At 34.9% G+C, this 13076-nt stretch overlaps 1 protein-coding gene across 1 annotated transcript in view; it reads left to right on the top strand.

Annotated features, from left to right (window-relative positions):
* ADAM10 (ADAM metallopeptidase domain 10) overlaps positions 1-13076 on the top strand; it is a 128823-nt gene that overhangs the window by 29508 nt on the left and 86239 nt on the right. Inside the window, exon 2 of the mRNA XM_025999677.2 lies at positions 5045-5195. Coding sequence (XP_025855462.1) covers positions 5045-5195 — 151 coding nt within the window. The remainder of the gene's footprint in view (positions 1-5044; positions 5196-13076) is intronic.

Below are 13076 nucleotides of genomic sequence, written 5' to 3'. Positions count from 1 at the left end.
TGAACCACCCAGGCGCCTCTATGGTTTCTTTAAAAAAAAAAAAAAAAAAAAAAAGGTGTTTTGTTTTATAAAAGAGGACAGTTTTCTTTCTCCTTTTTTTTTTTTTTTAAGATTTTATTTATTTATTCATGAGAGACACACAGAGAAAGGCAGAGACACAAACAGAAGGAGAAGCAGGCTCCATGCAGGGAGCCCAATGTGGGACTCGATCCCAGGTCTCCAGGATCACCCTCTGGGCTGAAGGCAGCGCTAAACTGCTGAGCCACTGGGGCTGCCCAGGACAGTTAGTTTCCTTTGGGAAGAAATTTTGATTTCTGAGGTAATCACTAGTTTTGACTTCTGCTCACGGTGAAGATGGAGAAACCAGGACCAGATTTTTCCCCTTGTTTGGGGGGGGGGAAAAAAAAAGAACTAAGGCAACTAGGAAAAAACAGAGAAACCACAGTTTTTAAGACACTAGTCACCAGGTGGTAAAGGACAGTGATCCCTGAGAGGGAGAAACAAATGAGGCAAGACCTATGATTGCTTCAGCTTTCTATCTTGAGAAAATTTCCGTCTGCAATGATGATATGGGAGGGAACCTAGATGGAGGCTAACTAACTCTCTAGGTTGAGAACATGAAACTGAGAGTTAAGGGGAACTAAAGCAACTAGAGTTCACAGACAGAATATCAGAATGAAGAGTGCTGCATAGAGACAGAATCTCTGGCATCTGTAAAGGATTCCCCTACTGTTCAACAGTTGATCAGTGCATACATGTGAAGAAACTGAGGCCAGAGAAAGAAACAGTGCCCCATGTTCACAGAGAGCAAAAAATAGTGCCTGTTCTCACTGGCTAGACTGAAAAAATTCATGATTTGTGGAGCAGTGGGGTAGGCTAGTCAGATAGGTCTTGTTTCAGTAGTGAGGAATAATTAGCCCTACACCGAGTATTTGCCTAACAAATCATAAATCTGCCTAACAAATCATAAATGCAAGACCCAGAAAGATCAAACTGTTTCCAAATAATCCTACTTTCTCCTGTAACAAAGCCCAAGAATATCTATAAAAATACAAAAAAGCTTAGCACCCAACAAAGTGAAATTTGTCATGTTTGGCATCCATTTGGTGAAAGATTATATTATAAGGCATGCATTGAAGCAGGAAAACAGCAATCCATAATGAGAGTAATAAGCAATTAATTGGAATCAACCTAGAAGTGACACAAGTTGTAGAATTAACAGACAAGAACATTATGAGTATTATAATCATATTTCATATATTTAAAAAGTTAAGTACAGACGTAGGAAATATAAAACACAAATCTAACTTGTAGAGATGAAAACTATACTGTTTTCAGTGGAAAATACAGTAGATGGCATTAACAACAGATTAGATATTGCAGAATATTAGTGAACTAGGAGATACAGCAGTAGAAACAAAATGAAAAGAGAAAAAAGAATTTTTAAAAAAGATTATTTACTTATATGAGAAAGAAAGAGCATGAGAAGGAAGAGGAGCAGAGGGAGAAGCAGAGTCCCTGCTGTGCAGGGAGCCAGATGCATGGCTTGATCCCAGGACCTTGAGATCATGACCTGAGTTGAAGGCAGATGCTTAACTGACTGAGCCACCCAGCTGCCCCAAGAAAAAAGGATTTTCAGTGACTATGAAAAACCACTAGTTGACTGTGGGAAAAGTTTGAGTGACCTGGTATAATTTGAGTCCTTCTGGGGAAAGGTGGGGAGAGCTTAAACAAACAAACAAAAAAAAATTGAAGAAATAGTGGTTGAAAAACTGTCCACCCACAGATCCAAGAAGTTCACTGAAATAAAGCTCAAGAAATATGAAGAAGCACTTTGAAATCAAATTGCTCAATACCAGTGATAAAGAGAAAAATCTTAAAAGCAAACCAGGGAGGGAAAAGATACATTATATTCAGAGGAGCACAGATAAGGGTGACAGATTTCTTTTCAGAAGGAATACAAGTGAAAAGATGGTGGAGCAACATTTTAAACGTATTTAAAGAAAAAAATACAAACCTGGCAGCCTGGAATGCCCAGTGAAAGTATCTTTCAAAAATGAAGACAAAATAAAGACTTTCAGACATACAAAAGCTGGAAGGGGTTTTTATTTTTTATTTTTTTATTTTTTTTATTTTTTTACCAGTAGAAGAAATGTTAGAGGAAGTCATCTAGAAAGAAAATGATACCAAATGGAAATATGGATTCATACAAAGAAAGAACCCTAGAAATGTTAATTAGGGAAGATTTTTTTCTTGTTTAAACATCGTTAAAAGATAATTCTGTTTTAGCCAAAACAGTAACAATATATTGTGAGGTTTAAAGGATATGTATAAGTGAAATATATAATGTCTATAACCTAAAGTCCAGCAGGAGAGGAATGGAAGTATATTAATGTTAGCTTCTTATACTTGAAGTGTTGTTGTAACAGTTGAAGGTAGGCTGGGATAAGTTAATGGTATATGCTATAAGCCCTAAAGCAACTACTGAACTAACCAAACAAGAGTTTTGCTGATAACCCAATGAAGAGATGATAATAGAATCATAAAAAATGATAAGTCCGGGGGTGCCTAGGTGGCTCATTTAAGCATTTGCCTTTGGCTCAGGTCATGATCTCAGGGGTCCTGGGATTGAGCCCTGCTGAGAAGGGAGTCTGCTTCTCCCTCTCCCTCTGCCCTTCCCCCTGCTCATTCTCTCTCAAATAAATAAAATCTTTAAAAAAAATTAATCCAAAACAAGGAAAAGGGAACAAAGTACAGATGAGTCAAATAGAAATAAATAGCATTGATAGACTTAAACCTAACCATATTAGTAACTACTTTAAATGTAAATGATCTAAATATCCCAATTAAAAGGCAGAGATTATCAGAGTGGATGAAATGCAAGACCGGAGGAGTGCCTGGCTGTCTCATTTGGTAGAACATTTGACTCTTGCTCTCAGGGTTGTGAGTTTGACCCCCATGTTGGGTGTAGAGATTACTTAAAAAAAAAAAAAAAAAAAAAAGACCCAGTTACATCCTGCCTAGGACAAACCAAGTATCAAGACACAAATGGGTTAAAAGAATGGGAAAAGACACACTATGCTAGCTCCCCAAATAGAGGGTAATGGCCATATTAATATCAAAATAGATTTTAGGATATAGAATATTACAAAGAATAAAGAATATCATTTGATAATGATAACCCAAAAGGCATGATAGTCATTAACATCTTTGTGTGTAATAACAGCTTCAAAAATCACTGAAGCAAAGAACTGCAAGGAGAAATAGAAAAAATCACAGAGATTTTACTACCCCTCTTTCAATAATAGAACAGGTAGATAGAAAATCAGTAAGGATATAAAGACTTAAACAACCCCAGCAACCACCTTGACCTAGTTGACATTGTTTTTCTAATGAACATTTGAGATTTATTTATTTATTTATTTATTTATTTATTTATTTATTTATTTATTTTAGATTTAGTTTATTTGAGAGAGAGAGAACATGAGAGTATGATCAGGGGAAAGGGAGAAGTAGGTTCCTGTGCTGAACAGGGAGCCTAATGCAGGGCTCAATCCCAGGACCCCAGGATCATGACCTGAGCTGAAGGCAGACCCTTAACCAACTGAGCCACCCAGATGTACTGACCTCGTTGTCATTTATAGAATACGCAATAAGAGCAGAGTTGACGTTTCTGGAACATTCACTGTTAATAGCAGAGTACACATTCTTTTCAATTGCCCATGAAATATTTCCAAAGATAGATCATATTCTATTATAAAATAATTGTTTCTGAGTTTAAAAAAGCAAGGTTTCTGGCTGTGGTGGGATTAAATTAGAATTCAGTAACAAAGGTAATTGAAAAATCCTTGGTATTTGGAAAGTAGCAGACTTCTAAAAGGACAGGGATCAAAAAGGATATCAGAAAATATGTTGAATAGAACAAAAATGGTAACATAGCAAAATATGTGGGATGCTGCTAATGCTGTATTAAGGGGACATTTATAGCACTAAACATTTGAATTAGAGAAGAAACAAAGTCTTAAATCAGTGGCATTACCTTATGAAACAAAAAGAACAATTAAAGTCAAAGTAAGAAAATAATGAGTTCAAAGTGAAAATTAACAAATAGAAAAAATTGAGAAGATCAGTAAAATCAGTAAACCTCTAGCCACCCTGATCAAGAATGAAAGAGACAAATTATAGATTACCAATATCAGGAATGAATCTATATTCAAGAGCTATAAGAAAACATAATAAGGGCATATTATGAATAACTTTACCTCTATAACAATTTAGGTGAAATGGGTAATTCTTACCAAACCTCATTCAAGAAGTAGATAACCTGCCTAGCACTTTATCTATATATGAAATTGAAATTGTAGCTAAATCTCATTTTAAGAACTCTTGGCCAGGATGGCTTTACTGGTGAATTCTACCAAACATTTAAGGAGGAACTAATACCAATTCTATATAAGTATTTCCAGAAAATTGAAAAAAAGGTATTCTTTTCCAACTTCTCTTTTACTCTAATATCAAATCTTGGCAAAGGTAGTACAAATAAGGAAACCTACAGACCAACGTCTCTTGTGACTGTAAAAGATGATACAACGTGACCAAGTGGGGTTTATTTCAGTAATGCATAGTTGGTTTAATGTTAGAAAATCAGTCAATTTAATTCATCATATTAAACTAAAAGGAAAAATGTATATAATTAACTCACTGGGTGTGGAAAGATAAGGTGACAAAAGACAGCATCTGTTCCTGGTAGTTTTTTTTTTTTTTTTTTAAGTCCTGGTAGTTTTTACCAACAAAGTATTCATGAAAAATTTAACCCGATAAAAGACATCAAATGTAAACCTGTGGTTAAAATTTCAAACTTTTATGTGTGGTTGAAATTCCCTTTATGGTAAGTTAAAAAAAAACAACTGTATGTAAGCTAAAATACATTAGTGAGACAATTGTTTTCATATATATTTATTGGTATTTGAATAATCATGGAATCATATTAGAACTGGAGTGGAAAGTCAGGATGATACTAATTCAAACTGTTTATTTTTTATAGGTCAGTATGGAAATCCTTTAAATAAATACATTAGACATTATGAAGGATTATCTTATGATGTGGATTCATTACACCAAAAACACCAGCGTGCCAAAAGAGCAGTTTCACATGAGGACCAGTTTTTGCGTCTAAATTTTCATGCTCATGGAAGGTGAGTAAATTTATTGATGTGTCTGAAGTTTTCCTATATTTAATCTCAGTTAAAAAGAAGAAATTTTATACCATTAATTTTCCTTCTCTAATGGAAAAGTCCCCATTTGGAAATTCAGCCTGCACTATAATTTGGTATATATGCAAAAAAAAAAAAAAAAAAAAAGGTTTTCTTTTAAAATGCATTATCCTTTTTATATTAAGGAAACAGTCATCCTTAAGCGTTTTTAAATTTATGAATATAGCCCTCTTTGTATTAGAGGATATATCTTTTTCTTTTTTTTAAAGATTTATTTATTTTAGTGACAGAAAACAGGGAGAGGGAGATAGAATCTCAAGCAGACTCTGCATTGAGCATGGAGCAGGACTCAGGGCTTGATATTATGATCCTGAGATCACGACTTGAGCTGAAACCAAGAGTTGGATGCTCAACCGATGGTGCCACTTAGGTGCCCCTAAAGAAGATTCTTTGTTCATAATTTCATGTGTTTTATGGGTTGATATATTTGTCTAATGGGGCCAACAGTGAAGGTAGCTGGTTTTAGGTCATTAAGACATTTAATTTCTCATTAACCTAGTTTTTTGTTTTTTAAATTTTATTTATTTAGTTTTAGAGCAAAAGCACAGGATTTGTGTGGGGGGGTGGGGGAGAATTGGTGGTGGTGAGGGGGAGAGGCAGAGACTGAATCTTTTTTTTTTTTTTTTTAAGATTTTATTTATTTATTCATGAGAGTCACAGAGAGAGAGAGAGAGAGAGAGAGAGAGAGAGAGGCAGAGACACAGGCAGAGGGAGAAGCAGGCTCCATGCAGGGAGCCCGATGCGGGACTCGATCCTGGGTCTCCAGCATCACACCCTGGGCTGAAGGCGGCGCTAAACCGCTGAGCCACCAGGGCTGCCCCAGAGACTGAATCTTAAGCAGGCTCCATGCCCAGTGTGAAGCCCAAAATGAGGCTTGATCTCAGGACCCTGACTGAAATCATGACTTGAGCTGAAATCAAGTGTTGGATGCTTAACTGATTGAGCCACCCAGGTGCCCCTAACTCAGTTTTACCAACTCTAAAATGATAGTTTGTGGACAGATTACCTACTGTACTAATTATTTCTCAGAATTGTTAAGGGATAAAGAACAGGGAGCCAAGAGAGAAGGGTAAAAATCACATCTATTTAGTGCTTTATATGCATTTTCTTATTGAATCCTCTCAAAACCCAAATAAGATAAATACCATTTTATATCTAAGGAAACTAAGGCTCTCAGAAAAGTTAGATAATTTCTTTAAAGTTACACAGCATAAATTTGAGCCAGATCTGGCTGACTTTAAACCCCATATTTTTTTTCTTTCTGTGGGTTAGGGGTACTTTCATACAAAATCTTGGAGTATTCTTTGTTAGACTCTGCCTTGCTTTTGTAATTAGTAAATCTTTTCCTTTTGTGCCTTTTCTACTGCTGTAGTCCTGATTTATTGTTCAGTTCCGAATAGATTTCTCAGCTTCTACTCCATTTAACATTAAAGCTATCCTATGGATTTCTACAAGATGACTCTTCCCTTAAATGCTTCCTTTTTCATGTCATCTTATTGCTCTAAAGTCTTCAATTAATGACAATAAGCCAGATTTCTTAAGTTGGCTTTCAGGATTCCCTCAAAATTAATTTGTTTATTGTTCTAAACTTTATTTTGTTTCCCAACATTGTCTTTTTCACCCAGAATGATCTGATTGCTGAGTATACTATGAACAGTTTGTTTTCTTTGTCATTTATCTAAATCTTGGTTCAAGTTCTGCGTCCTTAAAGATTTACTTATACCTTCCTGGGAACCTTTGAATTTGTCAGATGTACCATTGGCATTTGATTTGTTCTTTCTTCCTTTTCATGTGTGTGTTTCTTGTTTATTTTTCTATAACTTTTTGTTGTTGTTCCTCACAAGAAAGCATCATGGTTACTATTTAGTAATGTTTATTATTTATATTTATGCTTAAGTACAGATGTACAGATGCTTAAGGAAGATATTAATGAGGCACCTGGGTGGCTCAGTGGTTGAGTGTCTGCCTTTGGCTCAGGGAGTGATTCTGGGGTCCAGGATTGAGTCCCACATTGGGCTCCCCTCAGGAAGCCTGCTTCTCTCTCTCTCCCTATGTCTCTGCCTCTCTATGTCTCTGAAGAATGAATAAAATCTTAAAAAAAAAGATATTAATAGATGAAAAATCAGATTATAAGAAATGCTATGGGGTAGCCTGGGTGGCTCAGCATTTTAGCACCGCCTTCAGCCTGGGGCGTGATCCTGGAGACCTGGGATCGAGTCCCACGTCGGGCTCCCTGCATGGAGCCTGCTTCTCCTTCTGCCTGTGTCTCTGTCTCTCTCTGTGTCTCTCATGAGTAGATAGATAAGACCTTAGAAAAAAAAAAAAAAGAAATGCTATGAAACTTAGAGTACTTCATGCATGGAAATAAATATTATTTAAATTATTTTCAAAAAAAATTATTTTCCATATTATAAAGTAATGAGCATTGTAGAAAAAAAGTACTTTTAAGTTATAAAATCTCTTTGATTCGAAGGAGGTAAAAAGATTCATTTTAGGGTCTGTTTTTCTAGATAAAAATTTTAGTGGCAGCAATTCATGTAAATTTTTCTGACCCTCAACTCAGATATTTTTAAATTACCCATTCTTTATTAGTACCATGAAATAATAAGTAATCATGAAACCTTCCTAAGTTTTTAGTGACCACCTCAAAATAAATTTAATACTGTATGCCAAATACAGCGTAAATACCAAAAGGAAAGGTTGAGATTCTAGCTGCCTTTGGTTTGGATACCACATTTCTATTGTATTATTAGATTTTTATTTGATCTATCACATAATTCATATTGAGCTTGTGGTAAAACTTAAGTTCCCAGCCCCTCTCCCCCTTTGGTGTGTTTATATGTGTGAGTGAGAGTGAGCATGTGAGTGCATGCTGTTGTTTATTCAACCAAAAAACTTATTGACTGCTAGTTAATGGTTATCTAGTTTAGGCTTATGGGTGGTAGAAACATAAACATAGATCTTTTTTTTTTTTTTTAAATTTTTATTTATTTATGATAGTCACACACACACACACACACACACACACAGAGAGAGAGAGAGAGAGAGAGAGAGAGAGAGGCAGAGACACAGGCAGAGGGAGAAGCAGGCTCCATGCACCGGAAGCCCGACGTGGGATTCGATCCCGGGTCTCCAGGATCGCGCCCTGGGCCAAAGGCAGGCGCCAAACCGCTGCGCCACCCAGGGATCCCCATAAACATAGATCTTATAGGGACAGCAAAATATGCATTATTCATTTTGTAAGAGGAAAATGTGGTATGGTACTTTATAGATAAAATGCTATAGATAATCAGATGAGGGAGAGCTTTCTTTTTACTTCTCTCAACAAGGGACCTGGAGCCAGGAGAGCTCATGTTGTGTGTAAGTGGTCATCTTAGGTACTTTTAACAGAAATCTGTTTAATCAATTATACATACATATATATATTTATACATAAATATATATATATATTATTGTCTCAGTGATTATACTTGTATATTCATGCTGTCTTAGAATTTGTGCCGTAAAATGTGGTCATTTTAATTATGTTGTAACATATGTTAGTTAAAAAGTGTAATGATCTGATAGTTTTATTTCTGTTTCCTTGCAAAGGTCAACAAAATTACCTGGGTGGTATAGTTAACAGATTTCCTACCAAGTCTCTCCTTATACAAAATGTTAGTTTTAGTACTCTACAACTCCTCTTAAACAGGATTTGTATTGATATACAAATTATGGGTTATTGAGTTAAAAACAATTTGTAATACAAACAAGAAGAAAAGTGATTATGGTAAAACAGCAATGTGTTGATTGGAAGACCAGGCTTTATTGTGAATATGGTTTTGGGTTGACTTTGGGCTGCAGTTAGCTGTAAAATGTGTGCTGCCCATGTGCGTTATGGCTGGACTTGTTATCTAGTTTTCATCTTTTAAAAAATAATCAAGTAGAGTTTGTTTCTCCTGATTATATGGTAAAGCTTAACCCCTTAGAATCAGATTGCTATATTTTAATAAATTATAGAATATAATAAATACTGTGCAGTTAATTTAGAAAAGAGGAAAATACTTGAAAAGGTTTCTGCTTAAACATTTATGACTTGGATTTCTGAATACTACTAGTCAGTCTCTGAGGTTTTTTTGTATTTTTTTTTTTTAAGATTTTATTTATCCATTCACTCACGATAGACACAGAGAGAGAGAGAGAGAGAGAGAGGCAGAGACAGAGGCAGAGGCAGAGGCAGAGGCAGAGGCAGAGGCAGAGGCAGAGGGAGAAGCAGGCTCCATGCAGGGAGCCCAATGTGGGACTCGATCCTAGGACTCCAGGATCACGCCCTGCGGGCCAAAGAAAGGCGCTAAACTGCTGAGCCACCCAGGGATCCCTGTGTGTGTATTAAAGTCATTCTTTGTGCTGTTTGTTTTATGCTTAAGTTATATGAACAAATTTCTTTCAAACTGGCTTCTAAGTTTCGTAAATAAGGAAGGGTGTATCACATCCCAAGTTTACAGATACTAATGTTAAATGAAGAAATGTTGAGATTCTTTAAGCCCAAAGTCCACTCTTAAGAATTCCATGAAAAACCACTGCTCTTGAAATAGAATTTAAAGTTGTTTGGAAATAAAAATCATGTGAGGCAGTGCTACAGGAAGGATTGTTAAGGAAATATAAGTATCTTGAAGCAAACTTCGGTAATATTCATTGGGATATTAAAATATTTTGATAATAGATGGCTAGGGTAAAAGGTACCTCTTAGCTTCACTGAGAAATTAGGAATCAGTTTTCTTGATTTCAGAAATTGCTTTACTTGGATAAGTTCTGATAAATGGGATGCTTGAGCAATATATACTCAGAGCATTGCTTCCTCCTCTAAGCTCACTTAGCAATATATGTATCAATTATAGCATTTATTACATTTTATTTTAGCTTTGTTTACATGCATAAGTACTTTGTTCCCTGTGAACTTGAAAGGCAAAGTCTTAAGTTGTATTCACCTTTTTTATATAAATGGTGGTCATTTAAGTTATTTGAGTAAATGAATGAATGAAGCATTGTGAAGGGAGCACAACATTTATAAGCATAAGTATGCTTATAGGGGAAGGTATGTGACTAATACTTTTGTTTAAGCCTGGCCCTTCCAGGGAGTTTAATTAGAAAAAGTAAAGTATCAGTTGCTTATGGCATTATGTAACTTGATGGATAATAAAATACACTAAAATATTAAGAAACAGATTTTTTTCTTAAATATTGTGCAGTCTGGAATATCTCACCTTTTTTAGCAGTTGTTCCTAATCAGTAAGTAGCAGGCAGATTTATTGTATTGTGGGGTGCAGGGTTTTTAAAATACTTGTGGAAAATTTGTTCTTTATCAGTCCTCATGTTCATGCGAAAGTGTTTGATGTGTCAGGGGCTGTCTGTTGTTATTCCCTTCCTTTATTCTTTGGTCTTGTGTTTTAGGCTTTATGTTACCAGTTCACTACAGTTTCATTAGGAATTTTGCTATGTGACTTTCATAAATTGTAAATTTTATATTGTTTAAGTCTGGGTTTTATCTAATATGTTGAAATATTTCTATAATCCTATATTGATATAGATGAACATTGATAATAAATAAGTATCTCTTGGACTTACCTAAGAATGGCAAGATTGTTTAGTAGTGATTTTTAGTATAGTTCACAGTGAGATTCTAATGTTGTATACATCTTTTTAATTTATGCCTTTTGTTTCAACTATCATTGAAGAGAAGCACAACTTCAATAAATTTTCTGAAATACTTCTTCATAGTGGTATTTAAAAAAAAATAAGTAGAAGGAATATCTGAGAACCCTGATATAATAAAATTGATCTTTTTCTAGGAAGTATGCATATACTGTTATATTGAATCATGTTTCTTCGTGTTGTGTATATACATATTTTTGAACCTTTTCCTTGTTTTCCAAATTATGGACTGTCATCTTTATTTTCTGGTCTTCTCATCACTTTGCTAACTTTATAGTCTTTCATAGATTTGATGGTTCACGTCTACCAACTTTGCATTTGAGTGGAAAGCCACTTTCTTTACCTACAAACTTGTGATTTTATAGGGAGGATAATAAATGTATTGAAACAGTCATAAACTAGCTAGAGAAAGAGAATTACCACAGGTAATTCAGAGACGGAATAGAGTTCTCTACTAATTTCACATGTGTGATTTAGAGATTTTTTTTTAAGATTTATTTATTTATTTATTCATGATAGAGAGAAAGAGGCAGAGACACAGGAGGAGGGAGAAGCAGGCTCCATGCCAGAGCCCGACGTGGGACTCGATCCCGGGACTCCAGGATCGCGCCCTGGGCCAAAGGCAGGCGCTAAACCGCTGAGCCACCCAGGGATCCCCAATGATTTAGAGATTTCTTATGAGCCTTAGTTTCCTCAGTAAAACCTTGAATTTTGGACATGATTTTTAGGCCCTTTCCTACTTTAAAATTCTATAAAATGTATTAGTAACACTCAAGTAACTAAATTTTAAATAGTCAAAACATTATATAGTCAATATTAAACTACTTTTTCTGCTTCTGTATATAATTATTTGGGTACATGATAAATAAAAAATTGTTTCTATCAACATGTGATTTGTACATAGTATAGAAAGATACCGGATTTTTTTCTTAAGTGCTATATAATGTTTTGGAGAACTTACATGTTTCTTTTTTCTGATTTGACAAGATAATTTTTCCTGTAGCCTTATTAATAGTATGTATCTTTTAAAAACAAATGGTCAGACATTTGATTTGACATTTTCTTTTGCAGTTTGGAATTTAAGTTCTCCCTATTGCTCAAATATGAGGGTATCAAGAATGTGGCCCAAGGAATCTGTAAAAGACGTAAATATTCCCTTTGATGGATCCTGACTGGATTTGGGTTAGTCTGGAAATATCTTGGGTTAAATGAGTGAGGTTGTAGAAAGCTAGGACGCTTTTAACTCTGTAGACAAACCAGCACACTTTGAGGAGCAGAGATAAGAATCCAAGGAGCACAAAGAGATGTCAGCTCATAAAGAAGAACAGGAGAATAAATTTGAATTTTGTAAAAATGTTATTAATGTATGAGTAAGAACAGAATTTTGAAAAATGCTGACTTGACACTGAAATCCTTTCCAGCAAAATTTGAGCAGATTTGAGCAAAACTTTATAAAGGAAAGGGTGTTTATTTAGTACCTACTTTATGTCAGTACAGTGTTCTTTAGCATATATTATTAAACTATATTTCACACTGCTTTTTGTTTCAGCCATGGATTTTCTAGGAGGTAATATTCTTTATTCTTGCCTGTTTTCTCTTTACACAGAAATTAAAAGCCTGACTTTTTTTTTTAAAGCCTAGCAAATATGTTTTTAAAAAAAAATCTGAAGGGACACTGGCTATTTGAATTACTTCTTGAATCATAAAAACAAGAGCTGAGTTGTGTTCATGTTAATTTTGTATTTAGGAAGCTAAATTGAGAGTTGATGATTGCTCAGAGTTTAGCTTCTTAGATATGATTTCAATCTGAAATACCATTTTGATTTTACATGTTTTTAAGCACTAAACTAGGCTTTATGTGGTAGAGCTAGAATGAGTGTAAAAAAAAAACAAAAACAAAAACAAAATACAACCCCCAAAACCTGAGCTTCCTCCTCATTTGAAAGGGAATGAAAGTAAGACATAAAAGTACTTTTCTGGGAGGGCATGTGGTAGGGCATGTGATTCTTAATCTCAGGGTTATGAGTTCAAGCCCCAGCCTGGGCATTGGGGCCTACTTAAAATAAAAATAAAATGAAAAAAATTCAAACTTATTCTATTTTTAACTCTTTT

The sequence above is a fragment of the Vulpes vulpes genome, chromosome 15 (assembly GCF_048418805.1).
Source record: "Vulpes vulpes isolate BD-2025 chromosome 15, VulVul3, whole genome shotgun sequence".
NCBI classification, from domain to species: Eukaryota; Metazoa; Chordata; class Mammalia; order Carnivora; family Canidae; genus Vulpes; species Vulpes vulpes.
This window is presented reverse-complemented; position numbering and strand designations above follow the sequence as displayed.